Source organism: Salvelinus alpinus, chromosome 14 (genome assembly GCF_045679555.1).
Source record: "Salvelinus alpinus chromosome 14, SLU_Salpinus.1, whole genome shotgun sequence".
Taxonomy (NCBI): domain Eukaryota; kingdom Metazoa; phylum Chordata; class Actinopteri; order Salmoniformes; family Salmonidae; genus Salvelinus; species Salvelinus alpinus.
Genome location: NC_092099.1, coordinates 23,989,811 through 24,007,033, shown reverse-complemented (window position 1 = coordinate 24,007,033; position 17,223 = coordinate 23,989,811). Strand labels below are relative to the sequence as shown.

The 17,223-nt window shown below is 41.9% G+C and overlaps 1 protein-coding gene and 1 non-coding gene across 2 annotated transcripts; both read left to right on the top strand.

The window, feature by feature from the left end:
• Window position 1: 1 nt before the first annotated feature.
• Window positions 2-5,950, top strand: LOC139539180 (large ribosomal subunit protein eL24). The gene is made up of 6 exons (XM_071342068.1): window positions 2-147; window positions 271-346; window positions 816-926; window positions 1,483-1,619; window positions 2,023-2,086; window positions 5,824-5,950. The coding sequence occupies exons 1-6, from the start codon at window positions 143-145 to the stop codon at window positions 5,902-5,904; spliced, it is 474 nt and encodes a 157-aa protein (XP_071198169.1). The 5' UTR covers window positions 2-142; the 3' UTR covers window positions 5,905-5,950.
• LOC139539232 (small nucleolar RNA SNORA23) lies at window positions 1,063-1,243 on the top strand. Its single transcript, XR_011667890.1, has one exon. It is a non-coding gene; the product is annotated as a small nucleolar RNA SNORA23 (small nucleolar RNA).
• Window positions 5,951-17,223: the final 11,273 nt, after the last annotated feature.

Below are 17,223 nucleotides of genomic sequence, written 5' to 3'. Positions count from 1 at the left end.
CTGAAATGTAAGGAGAAAAAAACATGCTGTGTAGAAAAAAATAAGTGGTAAAAAATATATAAATAATGAAGAAATCTTACCTGTAACTTCATTTCCGTTTCCGACATCTTTCTTTCCGGTTTTGTGTCCCCCCTCAACCATCATGAAGTGAGTTTACGGAATAATATCTATTGCCATCAAAGCTTTAAAATAACAGTTTTAGTGCTAAAAATGCGCAATTATACAGAATTACACGTTTATCTTCTAATGGTTCATATTATTCCGCTACAGGGTCGAGCTGTGCAGTTTCAGTGGGTACAAAATATACCCCGGCCATGGTGTCCGATACGCCAGAATAGATGGGAAGGTACGGCACCCTAGGTCTACTCTTTTCCTTCCTCTAATGCCACTTAGTTAAGTTTGTTTTATCATGGTTGATTGCAATAAGCCGTGGCTGACATTCTATTGAAATTGTTACAGTAGAACTGTTCATGTAGTGTTTACTTGGTTCTTGGCCTGGCACTTAGACAGACGCTGCTATGCATTGTATTAATTTTTGTGACAAGGAGTAAAACTACGACCGGAAGTGACTTTTCGTAGTAGGTTGAGTGCATTTTAGGTAACCGTTTTCCTAACGTTAACTTAATTCTCATAACCTTCTACAGTAATTCTCATAACTTACTACGAAAAAGTCACTTCTGGTCGTAGCTGTATACCACCTAGTCAAAACCTTTCTCCACAGCAGTTATAACAATATTACAACTAGACATGGGCATGTCAACATGCCAAATAACGGTCAAATATCTCACTCATGTATAGTTTGCGCCCCCACCCAGGTTTTCCAGTTCCTGAATGCTAAGTGTGAGTCTGCCTTCCTGGCCAAGAGGAACCCCAGACAGATCAACTGGACTGTGCTGTACAGGCGCAAGCACAAGAAGGGGCAGTCTGTAAGTACCTCGTGTGCATAATTTCCCCTCAAATGCTGACAAGCAGTGGCTACTGTGAGTGTTTACCTTGTGATTCAGTTATACAACCTAAGTTTTGACAAGGTGTGTTTTGGTGTACCTTTGTTTTTGGCTGCGGGTGGGACGGTGTGCGTGGTTGCCATCTGCGTTATGTGCTGTTGCCAGGCTGTGTCCTACAGCTTGGACGGCAGTGCTCACTCCACATACCTGCGGCCGTAGAACCACTGGAGATCATAGTACTGGCTCTGTGATGTCTCTGACTCCTTACCACTGGCCAGCCTCCATACTCTCCTACAAACCTTATATGTGAGAAAGATGTTAAGGGTTTGCAGTAATGCAGTACATCTGCGTGGTTGTTACTGTTCCTTTGGCACAAAACTATAGTGTTAATGAGCATTCTTATTGGACTAGTTCAGCTACATGAGTGCTACTTCAAATACAATGTTTTCTCCCTGTGTTGTGCCTGCTAATAACCTAACACTACCAAACTGCCCATACTTGATCCTGAATGTGGCTATGCTGTTTCCTGTCCCAACAGGAAGAGGTGACAAAGAAGCGCACACGCCGCGCCGTGAAGTTCCAGAGGGCCATCACCGGCGCCTCCCTGGCTGAGATCATGGCCAAGAGGAACCAGAAGCCTGAGGTCCGCAAGGCCCAGCGTGAGCAGGCCATCAGGTGAGGACCTCACCAAAACCATGCTTTACCAGAAACTTGGCTTTAGATGTAAATTGTCAATAGCTGGCATATTGGTGCCAAAGAAAGTGAATTGTCTACTGCTGTAGTGAACTGTTGTATAGTGTTTAACAATTTAGTGTTGTCAGAGTTGGCTCTGAAGAACATATAGCTAGCTGTTCACACTGTGACACTGACTTTCCTGTGGTACTGCAGTTATTGTATTTTTAAAATTCAACAGTGAATTGTCAGTCTTGGTTTTTTAGCCATGTTAACGCATATGCAATAACGACGTTTTATTACTCTAGTCAGTCGATGTGTTATTTCTGCAGTCTGTGGACTCCTGTCTTGTTGTTTTTTTGGATGTGTGGCATTGGCCTAATTTCTATCATTCTTTTGTCACTAGAGCTGCCAAGGAGGCCAAGAAGGCAAAGCAGACAACCAAGAAACCCTCTGCTGCCGGTGCTAAGGTAAGATTAATATAGCCATGTGTGAATCTGATTGGTCAGAAAGTAAAACATTTATGCCCTGTGTTTATAAAACACAGCAATGTTTTAATGTGGAAATCTACATTTTCACACAGATAAAGGTAGACTCACAAAGTAATAATTGTCCGTTTTGGGCTGACTTCAGCAAGCGAGCTTGTAGCAACATGCTCCACAGTATCCTTAGCAGTTGTCATTCAGCTATCATTTTGCAGGAGAGTGAAGGGACCACTCACAATTGGATCCTCTTGGATCGCTCTGCAATATCTTTGGTTTACATTGCTGCTTTTAGTCACCTCAGCCTCTGGCAAATGGAATTTGAATGGCACCAAGTGGTTTATCAAGAGCTGTAAAGAAAAAAACTAGCACTGTGGTAAGGTAATTAGATTCCTATTGGAGAGTCCAAAGGTGTGTTAGTTACATCCCTTTCATATAGACCGAAATCTCGCTATTTTTACCATGCCTGCATTTTTATACCCGCTTTTTTGTCTAAAAGCAATAGGGGGTAGAGAGATATCGGTCAGGTCGATTTATTTTTGGCAGATATTAGCCTTTCCTAGTGTATCGGCCCTTGAGTGTCGGCTTTTCCCCTTAATAGCAAGTATACTTGCCTCGTGTGAAACTCCTGCAAGCTGGCGCCACTCATTATTAGTTAGCTTGCTCTCGAGGAACCTCTGAGCTCCTTGCTAGCTTGCTGCATATAAATGTAGCACACTAATAATGCCACACGTAATGTAGAAATTAATTTACTGTTACTGCAATGTCCGTACGTACAGGCTGCAGGGCTTTATAAGGCAACATACTGGTAGCTTGCTAGCTAAACACCATTCATAGAGCTAGCTGTGAAGATAACGTCAGGTCACTACCCTAGAACTTTATTTGTGATAGCTAATATGCAATCAATAATGCAAAATATGCTAATTTCAAAGATGATTGTCACCAAATGTTGGCGAAATCACTTGTCTTACCATTACCATAATGCCTGGTTACTTGACACAAGTGGCTTTGAGAGAGTGCACATTTTTTATTTAAAAAATGGGCTATTTCTATAAAAATGTTGATCAGTAGGTCTCATGGTCCCAAAGGGAAACATATTTTGTCATCTGTAGTCCCATAAACTAATGAAATCAGCCAAAAATTTGCTCAGTAACTCAATGCATTCACAAAGTCCTATTGAATATGAATTCACCTGTATTGTGAGTTGGTCTATGCCAAAATTATTACTGTTTATTAAAAGTCAAATTGATTGTATGGTTGTGTAATTGATTTAATGCATACATAGCGGTTTTGGAAAATGTCTCATCAAAATGTTAAAATGTAATTATATTTATTATCAGCATACAATAGCCTCCTTGGCCCCCAACATCGACATTAGCACTTAAAAACCCATGTCATTGTCTAGTAGGGAGTAAAAAACAAGGTACATTAAAAGCCACCTAAAGACCTAATGATTCCTGCATTTTCAGACCCTGTAACCAAAATAGTTTAGTTTATTTGGATCCCCATTAGCTGTTGCATAAGCAGCATCTACATTAAAGCAAAACATAATAGACTACAAAAGAAAATAAATAGAATAAACAATTACATGATATTAAAATCCAAAACCAACTACACTGCTCAAAAAAATAAAGGGAACACTTAAACAACACAATGTAACTCCAAGTCAATCACACTTCTGTGAAATGAAACTGTCCACTTAGGAAGCAACACTGATTGACAATAAATGTCACATGCTGTTGTGCAAATGGAATAGACAAAAGGTGGAAATTATAGGCAATTAGCAAGACACCCCCAATAAAGGAGTGGTTCTGCAAGTGGTGACCACAGACCACTTCTCAGTTCCTATGCTTCCTGGCTGATGTTTTGGTCACTTTTGAATGCTGCCGGTGCTTTCACTCTAGTGGTAGCATGAGACGGAGTCTACAACCCACACAAGTGGCTCAGGTAGTGCAGCTCATCCAGGATGGCACATCAATGCGAGCTGTGGCAAGAAGGTTTGCTGTGTCTGTCAGCGTAGTGTCCAGAGCATGGAGGCGCTACCAGGAGACAGGCCAGTACATCAGGAGACGTGGAGGAGGCCGTAGGAGGGCAACAACCCAGCAGCAGGACCGCTACCTCCGCCTATGTGCAAGGAGGAGCACTGCCAGAGCCCTGCAAAATGACCTCCAGCAGGCCACAAATGTGTCTGCTCAAACGGTCAGAAACAGACTCCATGAGGGTGGTATGAGGGCCCGACGTCCACAGGCGGGGGTTGTGCTTACAGCCCAACACCGTGCAGGACGTTTGGCATTTGCCAGAGAACACCAAGATTGGCAAATTCGCCACTGGCGCCCTGTGCTCTTCACAGATGAAAGCAGGTTCACACTGAGCACGTGACAGACGTGACAGAGTCTGGAGACGCCGTGGAGAACGTTCTGCTGCCTGCAACATCCTCCAGCATGACCGGTTTGGCGGTGGGTCAGTCATGGTGTGGGGTGGCATTTCTTTGGGGGGCAGCCCTCCATCACCCTCCATGTGCTCGCCAGAGGTAGCCTGACTGCCATTAGGTACCGAGATGAGATCCTCAGACCCCTTGTGAGACCATATGCTGGTGCGGTTGGCCCTGGGTTCCTCCTAATGCAAGACAATGCTAGACCTCATGTGGCTGGAGTGTGTCAGCAGTTCCTGCAAGAGGAAGGCATTGATGCTATGGACTGGCCCGCCCGTTCCCAGACCTGAATCCAATTGAGCACATCTGGGACATCATGTCTCGCTCCATCCACCAACGCCACGTTGCACCACAGACTGTCCAGGAGTTGGCGGATGCTTTAGTCCAGGTCTGGGAGGAGATCCCTCAGGAGACCATCCGCCACCTCATCAGGAGCATGCCCAGGCGTTGTAGGGAGGTCATACAGGCACGTGGAGGCCACACACACTACTGAGCCTCATTTTGACTTGTTTTAAGGACATTACATCAAAGTTGGATCAGCCTGTAGTGTGGTTTTCCACTTTAATTTTGAGTGTGACTCCAAATCCAGACCTCCATGGGTTGATAAATTTGATTTCCATTGATCATTTTTGTGTGATTTTGTTGTCAGCACATTCAACTATGTAAAGAAAAAAGTATTTAATAAGAATATTTCATTCATTCAGATCTAGGATGTGTTATTTTAGTGTTCCCTTTATTTTTTTGAGCAGTGTATATAATACCTGTAACCAAATTACTGATATCGGGTCTAAATGTTTCTGCTTTTTCATATAAATTCGTTGACACTTCCATTGTTTAATAAATTTGAAGTGCAAATAGCCCGCACTTTTTTTTTTTTTTTTTATATTTTTTTATTATTATTTTTTTTTTACCTTTATTTTACTAGGCAAGTCAGTTAAGAACAAATTCTTATTTTCAATGACGGCCTAGGAACAGTGGGTTAACTGCCTGTTCAGGGGCAGAACGACAGATTTGTACCTTGTCAGCTCGGGGATTCGATCTCGCAACCTTTCGGTTACTAGTCCAACGCTCTAACCACTAGGCTACGCTGCCGCCCCGGTTTAACACCACCCCTCCCAATTTGCCAGTAACCCACTATATATAAAAGGGTGTACCTGCAAAAAGTGATAAAGGGGCTGTTTGAAAGGGGGTCATCAACATTACCTTATAGTTTTTACAGATAATAAATATACCACATCTGTTTTAAAAGGGTTATTAGTACTTTGTCTAATCTGTACTTTGTCTCCCTCTGTAGGCCCCTGCCAAGGCTGCACCCAAACCCAAGGTGGCAAAGCAAATGAAGGTCAATGCGCCTCGCGTTGGTGGCAAACGCTAAAGCTTTTGGCTTTGTTGATTGTGAATAAACATTCTTGGTAATCAAAGGTGTTTGGTGTTTGTCAGTGCTTTTGTTTTCTGGATTTGTGTAATTGACAATTGTCTGACCTGATTTGGTCATGCACCCTGAACTGTCCTTCCTTACTAGTGGTCAACAGTCTGGTTAGCTGGTCATAGGACTCCAATCTTTCACCTGGTACAACCAGAAGATGTGCCTCCCCTTGGATTCTGGTTTCTTCCTCCTAGGGATTTTCCCCTTGCCACTGCTTCTACTTGCTCTTTAAGGGTCTAGGATGGGTTACTGTAAAGCATTCAGTGACTTGAATAAAAATGTAGTGTGTGCATACGAAGGTGGACCAATCAATGGGGACTACATAAAGATCATGTCAAACCAGTAATTTATTCAGAGGCATGGCCATTTCTGTTTGTTCCACCCTTGTGCCAAGTTGCACTATCCAAACCTCAATAGTCAATGCCAAGATGGGTCAAAAGCATGTTTTGAAATCTGAGCCTGCATACTCCCCCTCCAAGCAATCACCTATTTTAACAATCATATACTATCGGCGCAAGAATAACACCGCTGCAGAATATGCCAAGATTGAATTCAAATAGTTAATACAAGAGCATACCATTACAAATATACTTAAGTTCATGTTAAATTATTACAGGTTGTGTGCATTATGGACAATGTAGTTTGCCAGTTATTGCTTAGTCTATCAGAGGATAACTATTTCCAACGTGTAGGATTGATAAAATGTGTTCTCGTCTACACTAGTTACATTTAACACATTATGCATCTCCAAATTACTGAGAACTAACCAATAGGAGACAAGGACCTTGACTACAGGGCCAATACAAACAGTGCCTATAGAAAGTCGACACCCCCACATTTTGTTACAAAGTGGGCTTGAAATGGCCTTAATTGTAATTTTGTCATTGATCTACACAATACTCATGTCAAACTGAAAAGCAAATTCTACACTTTTTATTAAATAAAACAAATGTAGTTGTTGCACAAGTATTCACCACCTCCCCCTTGACTTTTAAAGCACAGATTCAACTAAAGACCAGGGAGCTTTTTGAAACTCTCAAAGGGCAGTGATTGGTAGTTGGGTAATAAATCAGACATTTGAATATATCTTTAAGCATGGTTGCAGTAAGTTAATTGGGCTGTGGATGATGTCCTCCTGAACTGAGCTGCAGGACAGGAAGGAAACTGCTTAGGGAAGCCATTGGTGATTTTAAAAAGGCTGGATGGAGTTCAATGGCTGTGATGGGAGAATTGAGGATGGATCAACATTGTAGTGACTCCACAATTACCCTAACAGCAAAAATACAAATATTCTTAAACATGCATATGTATGCAACAAGGCATTCAAGTAATACTGAAGAACAAAAACTGCAAAGGAATAGACTTTGGCCTAAATGCAAAGCCTTACGTTTGTGGCAAATCCAACATCACTGAGTAACTGCCTCATTATGAAGCATGTTGGTGGCTGCATCGTGGTATGGGTATGCTTGACAGGAAAGACAAGTTTTTCAGGATGAAAACAAACAGGATGAGCTAAGCACAGGCAAAACCGGTTTGCTTTACACCAGACACTGGGAGAGAAATCCATCTTTCAGCAGGACAATAACCTACAACACAAAGCCAAATCTACACTGGGAGAAGAATCCACCATTCAGCAGGACAATAACCTACAACACAAAGCCAAATCTACACTGGGAGAAGAATCGACCATTCAGCAGGACAATAACCTACAACACAAAGCCAAATCTACACTAGAGTTGCTTACCAAAAAGGTAGTGAATGTCAGTTTTGACTTAAATCTGCTTATATCTATGGCAAGACTTGAACATTGCTGTCTAGCTATGATCTCCAACACCTTGACAGAGCTTGAAGAATTTTGAAAAAGAATAATGGGCAAATACACAATCCAGGTGTGTAAAGGTCTTAGAGACTTACCCAAGAAGACTCACAGCTGTAATCACTGCCAAAGGTGATTCTAACATGTATTGACTCAGGGATGAATACTTATCTAATCAAGGTATGTTTTATTTTTCATTCATCTTTAATTGTATGAATTTTTCTTCCACTGTGACATTAGATTGTGTTGATCATTGTCAAAAAATGACAATTCAATCCATTTGAATCCTATGTTTTAACACAAAATGTGAAGAAATCCTAGGGGGATGTAGACTTTCTATATGCATTGTATCCCTAAAGTTTTCCTTATTGACTCCAGGTACCACACTAGATTCAGCCCCATGGACCGTGACACCTAACATTACCCAACGATCAGGGAAAGAAAGCTGGTGATTTCATGTTTCTATTGGCAATAGGCAGGGTGCCAATTACAGTAGATCTACAGTTAAAAGCTACTATATGAAATGTTTACCTGATTGGTTAAAACAGTTACAACACGTGGAAGGAACAGTCAGCCACATGGCATGAATGTATGGTTTAATCATCCTTCAGGTACGACTGTAGAAATAGTTACCAAAATGATTTAATAAATATTGGAGACATTCCTTTTAACCACATTCAAACACAGATTTAAGATCATCCTTAGGAAACCACACCATGAGGTATGATGACAAAAACAGTTTGGAAAAAAACAACACTTCCAAAAAAATGCATGATAAATATTCATTTAAGAATATACAATTAAACAACTTGTTTCATGAAGTAAAACGTAAAAATAAAACATTGTGCGCAGATGACACCATTTGAGTGTGTTTTGGTAAGGATTAATATGCCATTATAAACCTGAAGAAATCCAGGCAAATTAAATGATCTCCAGCAAGGAAACATTCTTTTTTTTTTTACTGTAAAATGGAGCAAGGGTGGAAGCGGAATGGAGGGGCTGGGTTTCTGCCGGTGATGAGGCTCCCTTTCGGTCCAGGGAGTTGGATTGCATTGGTGAAACTCAAGACTCAATACTCGGCAGGGGCAGCCTCCTTTGCTAGTGCTCATAACTATAGTGTGGGATAAGGCAAAAAGACAACAACAAAAAAATGTAGGTTTATGTAAACATAGTCTTAGCCTTTGGCCTTTCCTTCCAGTTCTCTGCTGCCAATGACTGGAACGAATTGCAAAAATCACTGAAGCTGGAGACTTATATCTCCCTCTCTAACTTTAAGCATCAGCTGTCAGAACAGCTTACCGATCACTGTACCTGTACACAGCCAATCTGTAAATAGCACACCCAACTACCTCATCCCCATATTGTTATTAATCTTTTTGCTCTTTTGCACCCCAGTATCTCTACTTGCACATCATCATCTGCACATCTATCACTCCAGTGTTAATGCTAAATTGTAATTATTTCGCCTCTATGGCCTATTTATTGCCTTACCGCCCTAATCTTCTACATTTGCACACACTGTAAATAGATTTTTCTATTGTGTTATTGACTGTATGTTTGTTTATGTGTAACTCTGTTGTTTTTGTTGCACTGCTTTACTTTATCTTGGCCAGGTCGCAGTTGTAAATGGGAACATGTTCTCAACTGGCTTACCAGGTCAAATAAAGGAGACAAATAAATAAAAAATAGTCTAATACATTTCCCGTCATAATTCCAAGGAAATAAAGTTAAATATTAAGAAAGTAAGAAACTAAAACACAGAACTTTAGTTACAACAGTTTGAGCCTACAGATTGATTCCTAAAGAATAATTTACTGGGGCTGTTTATGGCGATGCCCAATCCATAGGTCTTCATTCCTTGTGCTCTAAGATAGGTTCACTTACTGGAAGATCCTGTAGAGCTGGGATATTCCAGCACTACCCACAAATAAGTTGACAAAGAAGTTCCAGTTCTTTGGAATGATGACCAAAGAGTATCTGGACCAGGTCAGACCTCAGAAAGTGGGAAATGGGATTAGTCAAGGAGTGAAGTTGTTTATTTGACTGAAGAATACAGGATTAATTTAAACTGTACCTGTCACTCACTGAAGAATATAGGAACTCCACTATACCTGTGGCTGTCAGTACACCAGACAGAGAAACGCTCGGTTTCTCGGCTGGTTGACTCATTTCTGTCAGACCAGCCCCAACCAGACCCTATAGAGATGAAGATGCATCTGACCTGGAATTAGTTTCATTAGACAATACCTTCTTACATGTTTACGTTTAGATTAACGCAATAGCTCAAGCTTAGCAAATGCAGCCCGTACCGATTTGAACATTGGGGCCCAGAAGAAAAACAATCCTTGGACCTGGAATGAGAGAAAAGACAATCCATGAAAATTCTTTGCAAAAAAGTGACTTTGTTGTGACAACACATTATAACATACTATAATCTTCCATGAAGCACTCTTTTACCACTACCATAGACTTGTTTAAAAGGGCAATTCCGCCAATTTCCAACCTCAGCTCCATACCAAATTTTATTGGTCACATACATATTTAGCAAATGTTATTGCGGGTGTAGCGAAATGCTTGGGATACCAGTGTCTACATTTGTGAAGACTGCACGTTTCTATGATCTGTGGTTAAAAATAAGAATGGTCTGGGCCTCCCGGGTGGTGCATCGCAGTGCTAGCTGCGCCACCAGAGTCTCTGGGTTCGCGCCCAGGCTCTGTCGCAGCCGGCCGCGACCGGGAGGTCCGTGGGGCGACGCACAATTGGCCTAGCGTCGTCCGGGTTAGGGAGGGTTTGGCCGGTAGGGATATCCTTGTCTCATCGCGCTCCAGCGACTCCTGTGGCGGGCCGGGCGCAGTGCGCGCTAACCGAGGGGGGCGGGTGCACGGTGTTTCCTCCGACACATTGGTGCGGCTGGCTTCCGGGTTGGAGGCGCTGTGTTAAGAAGCAGTGCGGCTTGGTTGGGTTGTGCTTCGGAGGACGCATGGCTTTCGACCTTCGTCTCTCCCGAGCCCGTACGGGAGTTGTAGCGATGAGACAAGATAGTAATTACTAGCGATTGGATACCACGAAAAGGGGATAAAATAATTTTTTTTCCTAAAACATTATTCTCTGTGACATCACAGGGTAGGATTAAAAGGAAGAAAAACAGTGATTTTCTAAACTTGCTATGAGTTTCTAGCCAGAGGGAGGGTATTTTCTTGCTCCCCAAGTCACCGGGAATCTCAGTGTTTGAAAATCACTGTTTTAAAAATGTTTAAACTTTTGATGTGGTTGTCGGGCATAATTTTTAAAACTTTATATTTGTTTATACAAAACGTAAAACTGTGCCATTTTCACAAATGAAGACACTGGTATTGTGGCGGAGATCATTAAAATGAGGTTGAAAAGTGGTGGAATTGCTCTTTGACATAACCCCAGTACTTACATCCTGATCAAGAGGTCAGTAAGTGCTCTGTCAGAGACACACTAAAAATGAAACATTATTGCACTGAGTATTCCTCTGACTTAGTTCAGGGCAGGACACCTAATACTTCATATGATTGATGGTTGTGGATTGGTAGGCTGAACTATTTTCATTGTTCTGCTATAACCAAAGTAGGCTGAATGACCTCTCCTAAGAAACATCAAGCCATGGTCATGACAGGCTGCCACAACAAGGTCCTGATAATGAGGAATTCATTGAAAGTGAATCTATGCAAGGTTTTCCCCTCCTATATACGAAAAGTAACGCTGCCAGAATGCAACTAATGCAACTAGTGATAACCACAACATAGCAGCATGCTGTTCAGCAAAAGATACACAGCAGATAGCATCTTATGTCGGACTTTGCAACAGGTTAGACCAGTGTTACATCTTTGTCCCTTCACAATATTTGTCTGCCGAAGGCACATACAGGTAACTGCCAAAATAGTGGAAACACCAACATAAAGTGTCTTAATAGCGTGCTGGGCCACCACGAGCCGCCAGAACAGCTTCAATACGCCTGGCATAGATTCTAGGGTCTGGAACTCTATTGGAGAAATTCTATAATTTGGTGTTTTGTTGATGGTGGTGGAAATCGCCGTCTCAGCTAGAATCTCCCATAAGTGTTCGATTGGGTTGAGATCTGGTGACAGATCGCCACGGCATATGGTTTACATCGTTTTCATGTTCATAAAACCATTCAGTGACCACTCGTGCCCTGTGGATGGGTACATTGTCATCCACTCCCATCAGGATATAAATTATTTAAATAAACTGAAGGTGATCACTCAGAATGGCTTTGTATTTATTGGCATTTACCTTGCCCTTGAACATATAATAACACATCTTATCACCTGTGCACAATGGTGAGTCTGTCCTCTCCCAAGATATGCACAGGTTATAGAAAGGATATCAGATTTTGTAAGGACAAAGGTTAGTAACAGCTGTAGCTAAATATACGGGTGTAGGTGAGTGTTCAAAGACCGCAAATGTTGACAAGGAGTTTGCGCTCAACTTTCTTTGTCCTTGAAGGTAGTCACATTGATTTCCTCAAAACATGCAATCATTCATTCTGTGAGGAACCATGCCAATTCTGAAAATGAAATTGCTACTCTTGGCAACCAATCTCTTTGGTATTGGGCAATTCCACAGTAACATATTGATGCGGAGACTCAGATATTTTACTTTAAAATGCATTTCAAACAAAAACCAATCACTGCCAAGTTCAACAAACCATACAGCTCTATGCACAAGGACTATAGATTCTGGAAAACATATACTTGAAAAACACCTGCAGATGCAAAGTTCGGTAACAGAATGAAAGCACAAACCATTTCCAAATTCAGTGGAAATTGTTAAAGTAGTCTTTGCATATAGTTGTATGGTTTGTTTAACTTTGTAATCATTGTTTTTTGTTTGACATACATTTTAAAGTGCAACATCTGAGTCTCAACATCACTCTGTCATAGTGGAGTTGCCCTATTGGATTCCAAAAACCCATCTCACACACAAAGCTCCACGTGACCTGCAACCAATGTCCATGTCTGCACTGCAACCCCACTCATGCAGCCAGCTACTGTGTACCATAATCTATACACACTGGGATAACAAATCTGCAAAACAGTTGGCTGGTTCTACCTAACTCTATTCAGATTTAGAGGCGCCACATCTGTATTTTGCCATTTGTTTGGGTTTAAAACACTAAGATAAGCAAGAATGGCGAGATTAGATAGTAGCTATTGGTTGCATACATCAAAATATTTAGCAAGGGTTTTTGACTAAGGCCACTTCAGCAACAACCACGGTCATCAGTGTATACTAGTCTCTCTAGACATCCGTGTTGCCTCCCACAATTTTCAAATGCTCTAGCCTAGGGTCTGGTTTCAAAGACTATGGAGGCTACTCAGAGGAGGAACGGGAGAACAATCCAACTTCGTGAATTTCAGCAAATTACTAATTTATAAACATTTTAAAAAGTATCCTTTTTCGATAAAACTACACAAATACTGTATATTCACGTCACCAAATACCTTAGACCGCTGCGCCACTCGGGAGCCCTAAGGCACTGCATCTCAGTACAAGAGGCGTCACTACAGTCCCTGGTTCGAATCCAGGCAGTATCACATCCGGCCATGATTGGAAGTCCCATAGGGCGGCGCACAATTGGGCCAGCGTTGTTCAGATTTGGCCGGGGTAGGCCGTCATTGTAAATAAGTATTTGTTCTTAAATTACTTGCCTAGTTAAATAAAGCTTAAATTAAAAAATACCTGATTGAAACACTTTTGCAGTGAAGGTCTACAGTAGTCTCAACAGCACCCTCTAGGGTAGCGTCATGGTGTTGTCGGATTAAAGCTTTTTTCCGGAACGTTGACTTCAATATTTTTTTTAATTTTTTAATACGAGACTTAAAAAATATATATATATATACGAGGCTCGTGCTTCTCATCCCCTTCCATAAACCCTATTCGATGGGATAATATTTACTGGGGGAGCTCAGGTAATATAATCGTGTGCACGAGCACAAATCGCCACATCCATAATTTGAGTACTGTGTCGTGGTAATTTCCTGTATTACTAAATGAAGAGAGTTTACAAACCACACACAAGTCAGAGTTATATTTTAAAGTCCATCTTTAATTATATGAGCTTCACCATAGCCCTTTGACTCTCAGATCAATTCAGTGTCTATAAATGAATTCTCTGAGAGTGCTTACAAAAAAATACTTAGTATCTTTTATAGCCAAGATACACCCCTCTCAACTCACATGACGAACCACAGATCTTAGGAATTTCACAAAGGGCCTTTAACTTGAAAGAGGAGTATCCCATAGCCAGATAGCATTAGCTATAAATTATCATTCAGTTTGGTCTCTTGGGCGAGGTTCTACTTCTAGTTCTTGGTACTTCGTAGTACCAAAACATTACCTCATCCAATGGCATATATCAATTGTCAATTCTAGATACTCCCATCTCTTCTCCCCACTCCTGGAGAAGCTCACTAAGGGGAGTGAACCTCTAGGTCATATACTATGAAAGATAAGTTCAACATCAGAGGGGTGGTATAATGGTTCCAGACAATGCCATACTCCTCCCCCCAATGGGAAAATGAGGGAGTGACTGGAGTACAGACATAGTGGAGCCCTCACATGGTTTCACAGATATATTCACCTATGAAAGACAATGTTCAAACCTGACTTCTCCCTTTCTGATATTCTGCATATGACCAGATATTAAAAGACAAGCCTGACCTCTCCCCTCTCTGGGCCCCAAGTGACTTTTCCCTAGAGGAGAAAGGAAAATGCAACTGCCAACAGTATAGTCCAAAAGAAGACATTCTAATGATAAGTATAAAATAAATAAAACATCTTATTTATCTATGTTACCTAACTAATTCTGATTCAGCTACGACACCTGTCAGAATCTGCCATGTCAGTAATTTTTACTTGGCAGGAAGGTTATTATCCCGGCCCTAAAAACATACTGTTTTTCAGCAAACTCCCAGGTCCCCTGATAATACTTGTCCCGTGCGAATCGCCATCCCTGTGTTTTGAGGGATATTACAGAGTTTAAAACAGGTGCTGCACCCAGTTTGGGTAAGAACATAGGAACAAATTCATGCTTAAAATAAAGTGCTATGCACATAGCCTACAGATGAATTAACTGTTTTGTCAAGCTTTCCTAATGCAGTTCTTCTCTTTTAAAAAGTGTAAGTGGACAATATTGTGCCAATGAATTGACAGATTGCCAAATACATCAGCTAATTAAATGTCTGCATAGGTTACCGTTCATGGTTCTTATTGATATGCATTATTTAGACTCTTTGAACTGAAGGCCATTAGACCAATATTAGGCTAGACATTTGAAAAGTCTTCACACATTGAAGAGCCTACAGGCTTCCGTCATAACAGTACATTTTGAAAGAGGAATTATTTTTTACAGGGGCAGTTTGGTAAAACTAAATCGTCTGAATCGTCCACCGTAAATACTGGAGTAATAATTACATAACCGAGGTTCTATAGTAATACTAGTCTCGTGTGAATAGAGCTATAGACCTACATGGTAATTATGACGACTTCCGGAGGACGTCCTCCATCCAATCAAAGCTTTTGCAGTATGAACTGACAGTAGTATGCAGTAAACTGTCCAACCAATCAAAGTGGGCATGTGTGATTTAGAAGCTTGGTGAGTTGGTAAGATTGTTGGATAGATAAAGATTGAGATACTTTTTCATTTTTAGGATATTATTACATTCAAATTACTTTCGTCAAACTACAGGAGACGGAGGTAGATTATATTGTTTTCTTGGTTTTAGAACTTTATTTCTGTCGAGTTAGTGCAATTTATTTCAATCCTCCGGACATGATTGGTTTAAACCGTTAATATAACAGTGTACAGAACATTAGGAACATCTTCCTAATATTGAGTTTCACCCCAGAACAGCCTTCAACTCTACAAGGTGTTGAAAGCGGTTCACAGGGATGCTGGCCCATGTTGACTCCAATGCTTCCCACAGTTGTGTCAATTTGGCTGGATGTCCTTCGGGTGGTGGACCATTCTTGATACACACAGGAAACTTGTGTGAAAATCAAATCAAAGTTTATTTGTCACGTGTGTCGAATCAACACCTTACAGTGAAATGCTTACTAACCAATAGTGCTAAAAAAAGGTGTTAGGTGAACCCCAGCAGCGTAGCAGTTCTTGACACAAACCTGTGTGCCTGGCACCTACTACCATATCCCGTCCAAAGGCACTTAGCTAAAGTTTTTGTCTTGCCCATTCACCCTCTGAATGGCACACATACACAATCCATGGCAAGGCTTCAAAATCCTCATGTAACCAGTCTCCTCCCCTTCATATACACTGATTGAAGTGGATTTAACATATGACATCAGTAAGGGATCATAGCTTTCACCAGTATGTCATGGAAAGAACATGAGTTCCTAATGTTTTGTACAGTGTATAGCTCATTGGTTAAAGTGTACTGGAGTCCGGGGGTTTATTTATTACACCAATTTTGTTTCAAAACGTTAGCAAACAAATCGGGGAGGGACCCACCTGAAATGTCCAACTTCCATTTAGCAACTGTTTGGATGAATGAATACACTAGGGCCATGATAAGTACGAAAACGTTATCGAACTTGGCAGATTGTGTAATATTGGAGCGGTGAGTCGGGAAGCAGGTGCAACGTTTAATAAAACAAAAATGAGACAAATCCATGTGTCTACAAGCCGGTACACAAGAACAATACCAAATGGTGAGTGAACATAAGCGAGTGACATAAAAAGGGAAGGAAATGAGGGTAATGAAGTCCAGGTGTGAATCATAATGATTAACAGGTGTGCGTAATGATGAATCCCAGGACCGGTGGTTACTATTCTGGTGACGTCGCATGCCGGAGGGGAGGAGCAGGAAAAGATGTAACGGCACCCCACCGCTGACACGCGGCTCCAGCCGTAGGACAACGCCGACCAGAGGGACGACACAGAGGAGCGGGTCGGTCCGGGCGGCGAAGGTGTAAATCACAGATGTTGTTGGGGTCCAGAATGTCCTCCACCGGAACCCAACACCGCTCCTCTGGACCATACCCCTTCCAGTCCACCAGATACTGGAGCCGACCCCCACGATGTCGGGGGTCCAGTAGGGATCTGACGGCGTATGCCGGACTCCCCTCACTATCCGGGGGTGGGGTGGTGTCATGGGGGACAGTATAAGCTAGGGGACCAGGAACCACCAGCCTGAGAAGAGACATAAAACCTGGGTGAAATACAATAGTGACTGGGTAGTTGTAACCTGTATCACCTCGTTGAACCTCCGGAGAACCTTGAACGGCCCCACAAACAGGGGGTTCAGTTTCTTGCAGGGCAGCTGGAGTGGGAGGTTCCTGGTAGAGAGCCAGATGCGGTCCCCAGGATGGAACATAAGGGTCTCACTGCGGTGGCGGTCTGCCTGTTCCTTCTGACGATGGGCGGTGCGCTGGAGTCTCACGTG